Below are 17,783 nucleotides of genomic sequence, written 5' to 3' on the forward strand. Positions count from 1 at the left end.
CCATTAGCATTAAAAAAAACATCCTCAGTAGACCACCCATCCAATGTCTGACCCATCGGCATCTTTGATCAGTAAATGACGTGGTGTGCCCCTCCAAGCTCTCTCTCCTAGTCCCCAAATAGTTTTGTAATCCTTCTCTTTAACACACACACCTGCACACACCCTTTTCACAGAAGCATGGGAACATCATCTACAGGGCTAAGGTGAACAGGCCAGTACACATGACAGAGAAACATAATCAATCCTGCCCTGAGGTGATTGTGTGCGTGCGTGTGTGTGTGTGTGTGTGTGTGTGTGTGTGTGTGTGTGTGTGTGTGTGTGTGTGTGTGTGTGTGTGTGTGTGTGTGTGTGTGAGGAGTGAGGGTGGAAAGCAGACAGATTAGCCGAGGTGCCACAGTGCAGATAAGAGCAGACCTCGATGGACATTCGTTTAACCCGGCAACACAGAAAAATACTTTGGTCCTTGCGGTGACACAAGTTGCTGTGTGTGTGTGTGTGTGTGTGTGTGTGTGTGTGTATGTTTTAAGGGGGGGAGGGGGCTTGCATTCACATCCATGTGCGTCAGAGATGTCCCGCTTGGCTCTGAGCAGAAGAGCTTGTTGAAACACTCCCATACCCAGAGGTAGATCACAGAAGATTTTTGGACACTTAATTGGCACAATTACGTTGATTGACTCATTTTGCTCGGAGTGAACCACATATTTTGGGAACAGAGCCAATTTTAGCCACATTGCATTTTTGCTTCACAGGCTGTATAGTCCTGCACTTGAAAGCAATAGTGGCTTACATCTGAACACAGAGGAAAAAAACAGCTGTTCTTAGCTGGCTGCTGTTCAAAAGGTTTCCTTTAATAACTATTTTCCATGTACCTGAATTAGAAAATTTATGATCACCTTTAAAAAGCCTGGCACTGTGAAACTACATATAAAAATCTCAAAATCATTTACATCAAACTACTGTATGTGTGCAAATGCTGGGAATACCATTCTTCTAGCTGTTTTTCATGAGCTAAACATTAAGTAAGATTTTAGAGGGACCTTTAAACTAGTAGACATGTAAAAAATATATTATTTTTTGTAAAGATGAAAGCTAATTTTGCAGTATTGGAGAGAGGAGAAATGTTGATTAGAAAGTGGTGGTGAAAGGCTTGTCTGGATTGGGATTTGAGGTCAGCAGCAGATCAGAGTCTGGCAATTTACAGCCTGAGAGAAGACTCTTTAATTGACTTGGATGATTTAGCATGCAAACTGCTGCCTGCTGCTGTGCTGCATGAATGCACGTATTGAAGATAAGGGCTTGTTGGTTGTCGGCCGATATGTATAGTCTACTGTACTGTCTGTTGTTCTTCTCTCACGGTCCACTTGTGCTAAATATGAGGTTGTTATGTCACAGTGTCATGTGTGGCTGGTAAACACATCGCTATATGTTTCTTGACTTTAAAGGATCAATACACCTACATTACAAAATGAACTTTTTCTCACCTACCTCTGTTGGTATCTAGCCATGTTTGGTTTTATTTGCCCAGAATTTAAAATATCTGTTTCTGAAATTTTTGCCTCTACCACAATACAATGGAGATGAATGGAATTTCATTTGAAGGGCTTACAGCATTGAGAAATTATCCCACTTTGGATAATCTCCAGACTTCACTGTCAACAGTGACAGCAGAAACTAGGCCCAGCTGGTTCAATCATGCAAAACTGCCAGAAATGATGTGGTTCTTTAAGAAAGAGTAGAAGGTACAACCCTTTATATATATATATATATATATATATATATATATATATATATATATATATATATATATATATATATAAAACTTAAGAGATGTGAACTACAACTTCCAAGCTTCATTTTTAGCAAGAAACATCCAATAACAGAGCTTAATATTTGGCTACGTAACAGCGGATGAAGGCTAAAGATTTCGCTGTTGAGAAAACTGACTCTGGATCAATTTTGGATTAATTCAGCAACTGTTCTGCCCTGTTTTGTTCACAAATTCTACAAACAACAAATTCCACAGCAGCTGAAGCTCATGGGTATTTTAGTATTTATTTGTTTATATCTATATAATCCCTAGATTATTAGGGAGCCTTGTGATTCTATGTTCAGTAACACTACAGCTACAACTCTATTAGCTGGAGACAGTGATATCTCAACACCTGGGCAAATAAAACCTAAACCTAAAATATCTGTATGACTAAAAACAAAGTTCGAAAACATGTTTGTTAATAGTTTGGGTGAACTGGCCCTTTCAAAGACAAATGAATATACATATAAGGGCTACATTATATGACATGAAATTGGTTCCTACTCTGATTCTGAGATTTCCATAATGTTGATTGCTGATGCTTTAGCGCCACACATTACATCTTCTCGTGGGACACTTCTATTAACTTCCTCACTTTAACAAAGCAGTGCACTGGGATCGTAATATTGACCTCAGATTTGCACCTGACATCATGGAGATTCAATTACAATCAACTTGGGGAACACGATTCACTCTGGCATTTCCATCATCTCATCTATGTAAGGGAAAAGCATTAGAAGCCATAGTGGACACTCATAAATTTTACAGTACACACAATCACACACACACACACACACACACGCGCACGGACACACACACACACACACACACACACACACACACACACACACACACACACACACACACTGCATATAAACAGCCAGGAAATGGCTGGCAAAGCTATTCAAACACCCACTGAACCGTCATGGACTTCACACCCTCATACTAATACACTGGGGGGAGAGTCTAATATCAGCCTGTAGGAACAGTAGATTGGAAGGAACAATAAATGAAAATAAATCAGGACTTCCATATTAGAGCTATATTCTTAGGAATGTTGTAAAGTATTCAGAGAAGGTCAAAGGGAAAAAAAAGTGTAAAATTGCCAAATGCTTGCAAAGTAACGTCCAAGCCCAATACCACACTTAAGAGTGGATCATTCACTTCCACTCTATGATATGAAATTAATTCTGAATCGAACTATGCTGACTGTGTGAACCAAGTGGTGTGATATTCCCTGTTGAAATGATTCTTGCTAAGTCTCAGCTTAGACACGAGCGCTGTTGTCCTTTTCCTGAGACTTTGGGCTTCTTCTTTTTTTTGTTGCAGGGGAACAATGTGACATTTCCTCTCGGCACAGTTTCTCCCCGTTTTCACAGTTTTTTTTTTTATAGCAGGCTATAAAGATGAAATGTGGGGGCTGTTAGGGCTCTTTCTCCAGCACCACTGTGGTGCTCTCTTGACTAAATCACCACTGGGAAAACGCCAGTGATGGGACAAGAAGTGAGTTTGTAATCCTCTACTTCTCAACATCTGATACATGCTTAAAGCCGTGCGTTAAAGCTAAGACATGCAATGATTCCTGGCTTCACATTATCCACCTGTGCCTTGGCCTCAGCTCTTATCTCATAAAACCCCAATTGGCCTCAGCGTCAGACATGCCAAAACTACTCTGGCTCTCCCTTTTTTACCCTCTTTTTTGCTTTCATTCTGCCACCTCACACTTTTGTCTAAGAATCACCACCTATTGTGTTCAAGCCAGAAACATAAGCAACAATGTAAGCCTTGCACGGAAGACGGACAGAGCCAGGGTAGGCAGATGAGAAAGAGTTGGACGGTTGAAGAAATATGGGAAACACTATTTGAATTGCAATCATGTAAATAAGGAGATTTGCAATCCAAACTGAGCAACAACGTCCAACACACCTCACTTTCTGTGACAAAACAAATCCTGCATCCTGCTTTGCGGTGGAATAATGCTCTAGTCTGCAAGGACGTACATGTTATGTGCACACACCAACACACACGTGGCTGGCGGCATGCACAAATACTTGACCCTGTGCAGACATGCCATAAATGCCATCCCTCATTTTTCACAATGAAGTGGCCACTTTAGTTCCAATAGCCTCGCTGATGGGTGACTCTTTACAAGGAGGATGTCTGAGAGAGAATGAGAGTAGTTGTAGCTACAGCTCTAAGTGACAGAAATCCCTCTGTCGGGAAGAAACAAAGCTATGAGCTGTCAGTGAGTTGGAAAAGCTGCATCAGTGGCCAAGAAAACAGCCAAATCCAAACAAAGAAGATGTCCATTTTGGATCGCTTGTTGGACATAACACACTCCTAATGGACAGGGAAAACCTTCCACAATCCTCTGCATGTATCCAACTTATAAATCTTCCAAATTCCCATCCAGTTCAAGTAAAAAACAAATCTGTCCAGTGCCACTTCAAAGCATTGCTGCGTTATGAGTTTACAACCGTGACTTAGAGAAATGTTTCAGAGGCTTTGGGCTGAGAAGGAGGGGGTGTTCTGTTTCTTACGGCTTGGCGATCTGGGCCAAGCCACTGTTCTGGACGTCTCTGTGAATTTGAACTGACTCACAAAACGGTGTGGCTCCCTGCAAATACACAAGTTTGACAATCATGCATACAACGCTGACAGCCGTACTCGGACTGTGACTGACGAATAGAAAGGGTTTCCTAGACACCCAAAGCCACTGTGTCCCTTCACGTTCCAGGGATGAGAGATGGAGATTTGCTTACACAAGCTCTTCAAGCCTCTTTGTGTCCTTGTGATGACAAGGCTAAATGTTCTGTTAAGGGTACCACCAATAAAATATTAAGAGGCGAATGTCTGAGCAGGTCCCCTGTGCTCAGAACGACGACTTGGTTCTGAATTATTCAGAAAGTAAAATGTTTTGTCTAGGACGTTCAAAGCTCTGTCAAACAGTGGTATTGTCAGCTATAAAGTTGCTACTCAAAGCATTTCGATATCAATAACATCAATCATATATGTCTCAGCCTTACACTGTGAGCCACTGCTTAGGATTTTGTGGTAAATTGGATGGATTTCCAGCACAAAAGCAGATGGCTTTACTATAAAAAATGAAAGGGAACAGGTATTCCTCCAGTGCAGAAAGAGCTTAAGCTTACTTGAAATGCCAGGTGGTGAAATGACTGAAAAGCTTACAGAATAATGTCTTAATAAACTTTTACCATTAGCTCCATTTGTAGCCTCTGTAAATCAAATGGACCAGTAGCGGCAGAAGGTACGGTCTTCATTTCAGAATGTACAATCTTTGTGAGATAGCAGGACGGTCTCATTTGCTTACAGGAATCATACCAACACAGTCTAATCAATTAATAATAAAAACAGCAGATGTTAAAAATGCTACATGTAACTCTTTGAGATAAGTGGGACCTCTGAAGTAATCTGATGCTGCATTTTAAATTTCACTGAGATTCCAAAAAGTTTCAATAGGGTATTTCTTCTGTTGGTCTCCATTACTTTTTATTTTTCATAATTTTTTTCAGACTTTTCTCTAATTTGTGATTGTGAAATACGCGATATTTGTATCTCTGTATAAAAGTCCTATCCCTTAACCCTGCATTCCAATATTCAATTCCATATCTTGCTATAATAACCCTTAGGTTTTAACCATATTATCTGAAAATGATTCAATAACTTCTTGAATCGGTATTTGTAACAAGTAAACCTTTAGAGTACACTTTCAGATCAAGAAAAGGGACTCACCTGCAGTAGTTGTGGCTGCCCAAACCACCCTCTCCATTGGGGTATTTGAGGGTGTTGTAAGGGTGCTGAAAGGTCTCATTCCAGAAGAGGCAGGGTTTACCACCATGCAGGCTGGTCTGGTTCTGGAAGCCCCTGTAGTCTTCTCCGTTGGCAGTGTAACACTCTGAAGAGAGAGAAATGAGATGATGAAAGTGATAGAATTCCCTGGTGTCTGCAATTTAGGATTATACTTAGTCTATTAAGATGGAAATCAAAAGCTTGGCGAGAGCTTTTAAATATAAAAGGCAGCCACATATGCGACCTTCTTTATTAAGAATCTGGATTCAGTGAAATACTCTACTGCTATTAAAATGTTTTAAAGTGCTTGGAATGGTCATAAACAATACGTTTGGACTAATTGTATTCTTTGCCTAGGCTCAATTCATTTTAGCTCTGGCCAAACGTGGTAAAGCAAGATCAATCATTGTATTGTTTTAATTAATTTCAACGCAGGAGCGTAGGAAAAAAAATGGCCCACAGATGTAAAACAAAAGCAAAATTTCCAGGAAATGTATGACAACCATATGGCTAAGACAGAGAGAGAGAGAGAGAGAGTGAGAAAGAGGGAGAGAGCCGGTTTCCTCGGGCAAAACGATGGCTGGTGGAAGGCTTTTCTTCCCTGAAAGAGGGAATTCAAATAAACAATGGCTGATGGGAGCGTGATGAGCCATCAACGCTCATCACTCTAAGCCCTGGGGGGGCTCCTGTCAAGTGAGTTTTAACAGCTACAACTGAATTCCTTTTTTGATTGCATTAGGATGGAAAATATTAATTTATTATTTGACTGTTATGGTTACTCATTCATATGCAGGTGCTCATAATTGCAACTGTTGACAGTGCAGAATACACCTTCAGTGTAAACAGCGGAGATAAAAACAATGTCTATATATGTCTTTAAGTTACAAAGTGTAGATGCAAACAATGCCACAAGGGCAACAGTTTGAAGTTTTGATACACGGTACATGCATTAACACTTACGAGATTTGACTTATCTGCTTTTGAAAATGTCATGAAGAGCACATGGAAGTATAACAACTCTTTCACCTCATACCTGTCAGTCAAACATTAATAAGAAAAAGAACAGTTCTTGCTTGTTTGGCTTGTCTCCATGGGGTCTTGTTGCTATGTACACGGTTAGCCAATGACCGGCCCCTTTCATCAAGTCAAGCTGTCTGTGTGAGTATGAGCTAATACATTGCAATATGACAGTCATTACACCCCTTGGTGAGCCAGCTGTGCTCCAAAGCTCTTGTTTATTCTCTTTCGAGTCAAAGTGTGTGTGTGTGTGTGTGTGTGTGTGTGTGTGTGTGTGTGTGTGTGTGTGTGTGCGTGTGTGTGTGTGACGGAAAGGTCTGTCAGATGTTCGTTGGGTGACCATCCAGATGTTTTTTATGTTTGTGTTTTTTAATGTTATCTGTTGACTGTTGGAGCAGACGATGCAAGAACATTTTCTGTGTGAACAGACAACAAAGTTTTATCTTATCTGTTATTTTATCTTTGAGGATCACTCGGCCTCACAGCCTTGTAATGCAACTTTTGTAGTCTGTTACCAGGTCCATTGTTCATTAGATGCCGTTTCACAGGTTGAGAGGTAGCATCAATAATGACAGTTATAAGACCTAAAAAGGTTTACTCTTTTATTTATGGGAGATCAATAAACTCCCAAATTAAATGTCTGTGTTGATTACATTAGAAGATGTTCAGGAAAGTGTATAATGTAGAATTGTAGGGCCTTTAAAAAAAAAAAAAAGAATGTTGATAAAGTTTCAAGTGTTTAGTAATTAGCGTACCATGATTTGCAATATTTACAGCAGTTAGCTTGCACGCGAACACGCATTCCAGCCTCTTGCATCCACCACAAAATTACTGCTAACACTTAAGTTTAGAGTAAATCAAAGGCTCCGGCTGTTCTCAGTGTGTCAGCCAAAGTTGCTTTTAATTAAAGTTGTTTCGCCCTGTGTTGTTCAGTCAAGCTTGTCAGCTATCCATCGTCTGGCCGACAGGAGTTCAACAGCAGCAAGGAGCTGCAGGGTGTCAGGTTCCTGCAATTATGGTGCCACTCTATTGTCTGTAAATGGCTCCCATCTCTCTTAGCAAATTAATACCACCTCGGCATGCAAGGTTATCAACCACTAGATCGTAAATCCACTTGTGAGTGTCTGAGGCAGAACATGACTACATAAAATAAAAAATAAAAACAGCTTAATGGTGTTACAACAGGGGTCATGCTCTTGCTACCCTTACACGAGGGAGTGACGAGAGTGGTGGAGACAAGTTGTCGTCGGGCTCACACAGAGGACAGGCAAGGCGTGTAGATGATCACCATGGATCAGTGTTTAACCTGGAGAAGACTTTGGAGATAAGGGGGTGTTCTGATATTAACATTAGTGTCAGCTGGTCCTACAGTTAAATGATGATGCCATGTGAATAAGGATTGTATGATGTGATATATAAAGTACTAATTTGGGAAGACAGGAATCAGAGGTTTCATTGCATTTACATTTTTCCGGACGCCGCAACCACGGCAACAGAAAAAAAGAGAAGGAAACACTGCCATTGAGAGTTTGGCAGCGGCACAAGCACAATCATGAGTCACTGCTCCCCAAAAGCAATCACGACTGTTACTGCCCCAGTCAGAGAGGATAACATCAGGCAGGGATAGGGCAGCCGACTGCATCCCAAATGAGCTCACGTCCTTCAAATAGCTTCTCCTCGAAAAGAGCGGGCATTAGAATGACTAAACTTGGCTGCGTGCATCGCTGCTCAACACACTATCAAAAAGAAAAGAGCCAAATGACTTTGTAAATGTCTCCTCTCCTCCTTCAGGAAACTTTGCTCTGAAGTTTCAGGATGAAGCAGAGCTCGTCTGCACATGGTCTGCTTGGAACAAGCTGCTGCTGGCAATCATCCCGCCCTGCTGCGGCCAAGTTAGCTTTCCAGGATGAGATGGTAAATGTGGCAGCTTTTTGCCACTGGGATGGAGATGGGGAGGGAGGGTGTTCCAGGTGGTTTCAAGGCACCATTTGCTTGTGGTGGGAATGGGAAGTAGTGGATCTGCAAGGACTCAGAGATAAGTGAGGCCATCGTTAAAGATGAATGGTCCATTTAAGAGCCCTGCGGATGGCCACACATCTATCAAGCTAAAGAGAAAAGGGCCATTTTACTTTGGAGCGGTGTGGATATGAGCGTTTTATCCTTGTCCTGGAGGGAAATGAAGCGCTCATCTGCTGATTGGATGTCAGCACTCCAAGCCCACTCCCCTCCGAACACGGCCAACCCCATCTCACACCCCTTTTCCTTGTCACCAAGCAACTGTTGCGCTCTCTTCACATGGGACTGGGCTTTCTTGTGGTTTCATCATAGGCCGTGATGGGAAACAGAACCACCACCGCAAGAAAGATGGAGAGAGGGGGGCGGGGGGCTCCTATAAAATATATGCAGATCTACAAATAGAAAAAGTCCGGGAAAGGGAAGAGGAGGACTCGCCCTTGACCAAGCCCTGCGCTCAAAGAATACTGCACCACCCCGGCGACAAGAGAGAGAGAGAGAGAGAGAAAAAAAACAGCAGAGGATCGCTGAAAGAGAGCTAATCGCCCTGTTATTATATTGGTTGGGATTTGTGGCTAATGACTTCCACATTGCAACTTCAAATGCACTTGATGCTCCGAGAAAAGAGGGGGGGGGAGAGAAAAGAGTATGCGGCTTTGGTCATGTGATCTCAAGAACACAAACAAACAAGCTTACAAACAAATGGTTTCTCTGAGACGCGTTGCCAGGTCACACAAGAGCACTTATTTGTTGTGTTTGCTACAAGGGATGAAAAGCAGCGATAATTACAGACGACTGCTTCCTCACAGAGGGCTGACATAAAGAGCTTCCTTCCATCTTTATTATATGCTTCGAGCTCTGGGGACAGCAAAACAGGCTTAGTGCATGAGCAATATTTCCACTATTATAGAATTACACAGAATAAGTATATGATAGAAACATGCATGTACAATATTATACACCAAAATTTTTTTTGGGAACTAACACCACCAAAAAACTGGAAGCTGCACATTGTGGATTCAGAGAGCTTCCAAAATCTACAAACAAAGATGACAGAAATGGCAGATTATTAATGCACAACCTGCCACACTATGTTTCACCTCCACTGTGTCCTGGTAGCCATTACTGTTGTGGGGATCATTAATGTCAGTGTAGTAAGAACAGAGGCCAGGGCCAGGCCAAACCAGGCCAGATGTAGCGGGTTACAAGTTTTTTTTTTCTGGGGGGGCCACAGCTGGCTGCAACACAAATCTGGTTCCCCTTTTCCCCAGCAGCATCCATTTCCACATCAAAACCACATCAGACTTCAGAGGATCGCAGGAAGACTGCTTTACATTTATTATCCAAGTTTCAGAGATGGTCATAGATTCAGTGAGGCTCTTTTAATGAAGTCGGATGTTGCTGAGAAGAAGTCAGTGATTTCTCAGATGGGGGGCGGGGACTCGGCAGTTAATGGACCACACCTTGCCTCGCTGCTTCGCTGATCTCTCCTCTCCTGTAAGAGTTTTTTTTTTTTAAATGCCCACATGCAAGAGGGTCAATGAAAGTGCAAATAAAAGCAATGGTGCCTCTCAAGTGATGGGAACAGATGCCTCTAAGTAGTTAAATCTGCAGACAATGACTTCTCAGTGGGATTTTACAGTCCTTTTCATTTCATGCTTTTGTCATAGGTTGTAGCCCCAGATTACCAGGCCATAAACCAAGACCTCATTCAGTCCCAAAATAGCCTCCATCACAACCATTCTTCCTCTGCAAAAACCCTCTGCTGCACCACCTTCTGAGTTCACTACCACAGTAGCCACAGGACCCACAGGACTCCCTGCCAAAGTTGCTGGGTAGCACCTATAAAACATGGCCCCATCTCGTTCTAGTGCGGCCCCTATTATTTAGCTCTGTAATGGAAAGAGTCTAATCTGCTGGAGCCAGTGGTGGGCTAAATGCGCTGCCAAAAAACCATCTGTTTGAAGTAGCTTGTCACAAAAATGGAAAGCATAAAAGTTTTTTTTTTTGCTACAAGCCCCTCTCTGGCCCTAAATTTCTCAAGAGTTATTTCTCAAGGGTTTTTTGAAAAATCAATAAGCAAATATTCCAAAGCAGATAAAACATTCAGCTTTGTAGGATTTCCCATAGAGGCCGGGATGATGTCTGACAGAACACAGCACAGATAGACCAAGTGTAGTGTAGTTTTGGCTCTGTGAGTGGACCAGGATGGAACGAGGAGGGACGATTTTGAGTTTTACTTGGCAGACATTCAGGGAGTGACTGATGGGCTGCAGACTCTGACAATGACGTAAAGGACATTCAGGGACTTGCTGAAACCCTGGGGAAAAAAGCTGCTGGCAAAATGGCGATATCAGAGACCCGCCAGCCTTGAGGGCGGACGAGGTGTCACATTCAATTACCTCCCTCTGGCACCTCCTTACCATTTCCTCAAGTCATAATCAACATCTGCCATAAAAAAAGAGGCCATATTTCCAAACATGATTAAAAACGATATCTTTGTTTTTTCTGTAGTTTCTCACAAATTAACACATGCACTCAACCAAACACCTCGCCATACTATAAGAAGAAAGGGGTTACAGGGTTAAACAAATAGAAGGGGGAATTTCCTGCATACAGTATTCAACACACACCACTGAACCTGCTCTAAACCAACTTTGACAGCAATGTAAACAAGACTTGTGCAGCCAGGAGAAAGCAGGAACTATAAGTGAAGGTAGGAGGAAGGAAGCAGAGGTGCACAATTAGTTTGTGCCTGGGATTGATCCATCCTAAATTAAACCAAACTAGAAATGAAAGTGAAGCACTGAGACTGAAGGAAGGATTGTGAAAGACAATGGCATGGGAGGCAAATTAAGCCGAAAAGTAAGAAGAGAGGAAAACAGATAGAGAGTGAGTAAGGGTGGGACAAAGAGCGTTTTTATAATCCCGCGGATTGTTAACCCAGGCTTTAATTTTGTCCTTCTTGTGCATAGCACCAATGGGTTTATTTCACATTTCTTCATGTTATAGACAAGGCCGACAAAGACCAGGGGTCTCATTTATAAACGTGGCGTACGCATAAAACGGGGTTGAAAATGTGCGTACGCCACTTCCCACGCAAAGGTTGTGATTTGACTTAACTTGATGGGAGAATGTGCGGTCCTCCACGCAAACTCTGACCCATACGTACGCACATTTTGGAGACAAAATAGGAATTGGCGACGCAGATGGTGAGGTGGTGAACTGAAGTCAGACTGCAGAAAGTAAATGGGAATAAGATTACTCGTAATATTTTCTAGTATTGATGCATCACGCACATTTTTTCACTCCATATCATCCACGTTCTTGGATCTATGTATTGAATTGGGTCCAGTAGAGAGGGCAAACGCGCCGGAACCGTACCATCCCGGTCCAAACACAGGTCCTCGCCACTCTGGGGGAAACCGGCTGTTTTCCTGAAGAAATGTCAGACAGCTAAGTGTTTTTTTTTGTTTTTTTAAATAAATATTATATATAATCTTCAACTTTATCACTAAGGCTTGTTTGGATATAATATATAGTTCTGTTAAATCTTATCATATAGGTCTGGTATATCGAAGCTGTCCCCGAGTGCCGTAATGCCTGCCATTTTGGACGTATTATTATTAATATATGTAGTCTATAGATCCGGGTTCCATGTCACAAGAACAGGCCGAAATTATAATTCAATTTGCAGCAATTCCTGAACGTCTGAGAAGTTTTTTGCTTTTTCTCCGCCAGTCATCATGATTCGGTCTAACAACTGCCAGTGTCATTCATACACTGATCAGCATTCACGAGGTGCTTTGCATTGACTATTTATGGTTAAAAATGGGCGTGTACAGGGCGGGATAAGAGGGTTATCCACGTACGCACACTTGTAGGTAATCTGTGATTTATAATTTATAAAGGGAACATTGCTTACAGGTGTGCGTACACACGGTTTTATAAATCTGACTTTTTTCCGGCGTACGCCATTTTGGGACACTTATAATAAGGATCCTACGCACAGTTTTATAAATGAGACCCCTGGCTTGTAAAATTAACAGCAAATACTGAGTTAGCGTCTCCAATGCCAGTGGTCTAAGCATGAAGGTACTAATCTCATTCCAGAGGAGCGCTGTGGCACAGATGCGTGCTGGTGCCTTTTACCAGCAAACAAACAACCGATGCAGGGCTTAAGGGAGAGAAAATATGTCTTCCTAATGCATGTCTTCTGTGAAAAGAATAACACAGCCCCATATGGGTTCCTCATCGCATGCAGCCTTTGATAACCAGAGGATCTTCGGCTTGTGATACATGCCATGATAGCTCACTGTTGCTAATGGCCGTGCGCGCCTGGCATGGGGGTGTTTTAAGGTTGTCTTCTTTTATGTTGTGCGTGTAAATGGATGGTAAAATGATCCCTCAGTTAACTTGCATGGTCAGATGCCCGGATAAACATATGCAGTGACAAAACATGCATTAATCTGCACTCCTACCCACATCATTCCAGCTTTTTTTCTCCTTCTCCCCCCTCATACCCATACTTCCCCCAAGATGCACTTACAGTAAGAATGAAAGGGAGCAATTTTCATCAGTGGAGCAGCCACAGTATTTTAAGATGGATCTGATGTGGAGGGAAAGGAGGACACACACACACACACACACACACACACACACACACACACACACATAAACATGCACACAGGCACCTTTGTTCCCTCGGTGGTGGGGCCAGTGTTATTGTGGTGATGCCATTCTCACCCCCTCATCACTGCACAGTAGATATCACCCACTCAGTGTGTGTGTGTGTGTGTGTGTGTGTGTGTGTGTGTGTGTGTGTGTGTGTGTGTGTGTGTGTGTGTGTGTGTGTGGTGTGACAGCTTATGTGTGTGTGTTTGAGTGCATATCTGTCAATTATCTAACTCCTTCTTCTCACAATGGGCCAACCTCTCAAAGGCAGTAATCAATTTGTGGTAACATTATGTAAGTTGTGCGGACAGTATGGCTTCGTCTGGCCTCCTGTCCGCTCTCTCGTAGGATGATTTCCACATCTCACATTGCTCCAATAATAACATTTTGATTCGTATACAGTGATGGACCTCAGATCCATATGTAGGCCCTTTGCCCTGTATGTTAAGCCACTGTAAGCTATAACATTAAAAAGCCAGATAGCACCTCAAAGAAAGGTGAACCATGAAAGAAAAAAGGGTTGTCGCTAAACACACCTGTTTTCGATCGTCCTGTTTGTGCTCAGGTTAGCTGCTATCTGAGGAATGTAAATTATATGTGGTTTGTCAGTGCTGTTGGAGAGGATTGAGTGCAACTCCCCAACACACACACACACACACACACACACACACACACACACACACACACACACACCACCCCCTCTGTCTCTTTTTCCTGAGGTCCTGTGTGAATACAGGGTGCAGGGAAGATGAGGTCTGACTTGGATAAATAAAGGCCGAGGGGAGGAAGCGATATGACCTGCCCTGCTAATGCAAAACAACCACAAAAAACACACTGCTGCGCCAGATTAAAAACTCTGCTTTTTTTTCCTCTTTATTCTTAACAGACATCCTTATTAAATTCAAAGTGAATCATAGCAAGACTCAAGGCAAGAAGGCTGAAGCCATTGTGTAAAGCAGCAGAAGAAATGTAAAGGAACAGTTAATCAAAGTACTTTTGCAGATGGATATAAACATTCAGTTAACAGTCCCCCCTCCCCCCTTATACACATGTTCATGGTGGTGCAGGTGTTGCTGAAAATCTTTTGAGAGTAACTTTCAAACACTATCCAACATTCTCATTCCCCCTTTGCTGCTGTTTGGAAGAGAGTTTTAGATTTTGCTCTCCAATTTTGATTAGTTATTTCCTGCTTTTCCTGTGCAGATTCCTTGCCAAGTTGTCATACATGACATCCAAATACAATTTGGGGAATTAAGAAAACCAGTGGCATTTCATCTAGGGGAGAAGCTGCAATCATTAAAACAAAATGAAAGTTTTCTTAAAAAATTAACTGAGGGATTAATTATCAAAATAGCTGCTGATACATTTTCTTTCAACTGAGGTTTTAACCTCTTAATGTCTACATTTTATTGCTGTACGAAATGACAAAACTAGAAGAATAAAAACCTAAATTACACCTCACTCAATCTGTCTGGATATTCTCTAGAGTCTGACCACCAAGGACAAGTTTCATGTCATCATGGCAATCCTGAGCTTTAAAGGCAGCTTTGATGCCCTTCTTCAAAAATGGAAAAACATGGTTATTGGAAATTGAGCTTAAGACGATCAAATGTCTGAGTGCAGCTTAGAGCCATGTGTTGCAATTACATGTAACTAAAGCAGACCAATGGTGGCTTTCATTCACCTTTTGGGCAGTGCAAACAATTTGATGGACGGGAGAAAACATCAAAAGAAAGTACTGTATGGATGTATATTAAATGCTGTGGTTTAATCAACTGCTACTTATTGCTTGCAGTAGTAGAGGACAGAACCAGTTTAAGCACAAACATGCTACCATCTGCATCCAACAAATCTCCAGCGTGCTCGTTTGGAGAAAGTGGCATACACATCAGAAAATAAGGCACCAGCGTGTTTGTTTGTCTAACTTTGTAAACTAAAGATGGAGAGCACTGGTCTGTTCCCTCGGCATTCCTTGGTTTGTTTAGATTTTTTTTACACTTTAAACCCTTGTATGCTGTTAAGAAAATCTCCTTTGCGTCAAAACATTTTGCCTTCTCTCGCTACACTGAATCGCCTTATGTCTGTTGTTGGCTTTAGAACAATCGTTGGTTATTATCACTGTCTCAATGTGTGGATTGTACTTTATTATTTCCTAACACGTAAAAAGCTTTCTTTTTTAATTATCATGTCTCACTGACCTGATGAGAGCATAAACAGAGCACACATTTCCGCTGTATCAAATCACAAAAGGTTGTCAGGTAAACCGCAACAGAGTGCACTTCTAAGGACACAATAACAACAGCACAATAGGCTGCTGCAGAGGGGACCACAGTGCTCAACATTCAGACCCCTTTAAACCAGCCATGTCTCCAGTTCCTGATCTTGATTATGAAAGCGATCCCTTTTCACTGTGGTTTGTGTGGCTGTGGGAAGAGCAGCAGTACTGGGAACCAGATGGCTCTGGTAAAAGACAGGGGGCATCTCACCGGCCTCCCTGAGAACGGGGATCCATTACGGAGGATCTATTGAGGGTCGGCAGATTCTGTTTCATGGCATTGGCCGAGTGTGACCACCCCTCGGTTGGAGTTGGTTGTGGGCTGGTGCCACATAGACTGCTGCAGACCCAACCCTTTCTGTGTTCACCTTGGGGAGCTGTATTCACCTTCAATGCAGGACAGACAACTAAATCAGGGCCTCATGGCGACTTGGGTTTCAACCCTTTTGAGTTCAAGCCTCTTTCAAAGGCCCCTCACATTGCAAGGGGATATCACTGGCTCTGCAGCTTTAGGGACAATGGTTGTTTGTAAAACAGTTGTCTGAGATGTTCCTGGGCAATTGTCAAGGAGGGTCCATGAACTGTTTAAGCTCCGTTAACTATCGCCAGGGTATCCCAGCTCCAGTTAATGAATATTATTTCCATTTCTTTAAAAAAAAACGACCACACTGAAACATGTTGTCCAACCTCCATTCTTCGCTCTCTGATCCACTGCACATTTCCCTGTCACGGCTTCTTAGCGCTACCCATTACTGGCTTTGTTCCTTTGTTTGCTGTCCACTTAGCTACGTCTGCTCCCTTCACTTGTCCAAATGTTTGCTCTGTCCACTTAGCCATGTCCACTTTCTTGGCCTTGTTAAATCAGTGCTGTCTGTGGGCGTTTCCTGCAAGGAGGAAAGGCGACAATTTGCCTCTTTGGCCACAAACTGTTGCAGCTGGACACAAACCAGACCCCCGGGCTCAGCAATGAAATTACTCTCCATTTACTTAAAGTGGTTGCCATTACTCTACCACAGTAGAGCACAGACTTCAGTGGCCCTGGCCCAAACATAACTGCAGTATAAAAAGAACTAGGTTCGCCGGACAGGTCATGTCTCACACAGTAGCAATTCAATATCCTCCCGTTATGTTCTTGGTTACGCTTCTCAAAACTCAGAATTGCATGTGACACCACAAAAATACATGGTTGCTTTGAAACTCAGTGGAGATCCTTGCAAAGGCCAACCCAACCAACCAATCACTGGCGAGATGTTTGGAACATGTTACATGTTTGAATCAAAGAAAGAATAACAGCTAATTTACCTTAATCATACTTTGTCAAAAGCTTTATTAATAGTATTTTCAAAAAGAGAAATACAGAGACAGGAAACCTGAATGGTTTTAACCAAAACAAATCAAACCAAAGTCTAATCGTTTTTTCCTGTTCTCCTTGAAATGCAGAAACAACACCAGCCAATGAGCGCTGTTAGGGAATAGCAAAGCTGCACTTCATTTTATCGACACGCCCAGAGCTGATAACGCTCTATTTACAGTATATAAATCCATAGTTGAGGAAGATTTTTTTTTATATATATATATATATATTTTGTGTAATGTTTTAATGCATCAGCCACTTCCTGCCTGGGGTCTAAAACCTCCTTTAAAATTCCATTCTCTGTGAATTAAATTGAGTTTTGATAATGACAAAACTTGTTTGTTTGAGAGTTAATAGAATTCATGGAAGAACATAAGGCTCTATCGTATTTCATTACTGTTCTCGCAGTATTTGATTTACCCCCTCGCCCTGGAGTGTGTTCCAGCTGATGGGCTCTGACTGCTGCAGAGAGCACCAGCAAAGCTGAGAGAGAATGTCATTTGGCATTGACTGGAGTGGGTCTCCTCATGCATAAGCAAATGTCAAGGTACACGAAGAGGCCAGGGAACACAGCTCATGCATAATAGTTTTCAAATGTGCAAATGAGGGAAATGGAAGAGGGAGGTGAACTGGTTGCAAGAGAAGGAGGGAGAAACATTGGAGAACAATCTAGATAGTTTGCGATTAAGAGTTGTGAAAGAATAAGTATAGAGGTTACATTACTTCACAGAGCTCCATCAAAAACCAACATGTACCAGCTCATTCAGAAAAATACTCTGGACTGGTCTTGACTGACCTCACAGACCACTATACGGGCCACATGAGTGCAC

At 42.2% G+C, this 17,783-nt stretch overlaps 1 protein-coding gene across 2 annotated transcripts in view; it reads right to left on the reverse strand.

Annotated features, from left to right (window-relative positions):
- The window catches only part of kremen1 (kringle containing transmembrane protein 1), a 62,317-nt gene that overhangs the window by 35,470 nt on the left and 9,064 nt on the right, over positions 1-17,783 (reverse strand). For both annotated transcript variants that reach the window (XM_078251356.1, XM_078251355.1), the window contains exon 2: positions 5,564-5,726. In XM_078251356.1, coding sequence (XP_078107482.1) covers positions 5,564-5,726 — 163 coding nt within the window. The remainder of the gene's footprint in view (positions 1-5,563; positions 5,727-17,783) is intronic.

The sequence above is a fragment of the Sander vitreus genome, chromosome 5 (genome assembly GCF_031162955.1).
Source record: "Sander vitreus isolate 19-12246 chromosome 5, sanVit1, whole genome shotgun sequence".
Taxonomy (NCBI): Eukaryota; Metazoa; Chordata; class Actinopteri; order Perciformes; family Percidae; genus Sander; species Sander vitreus.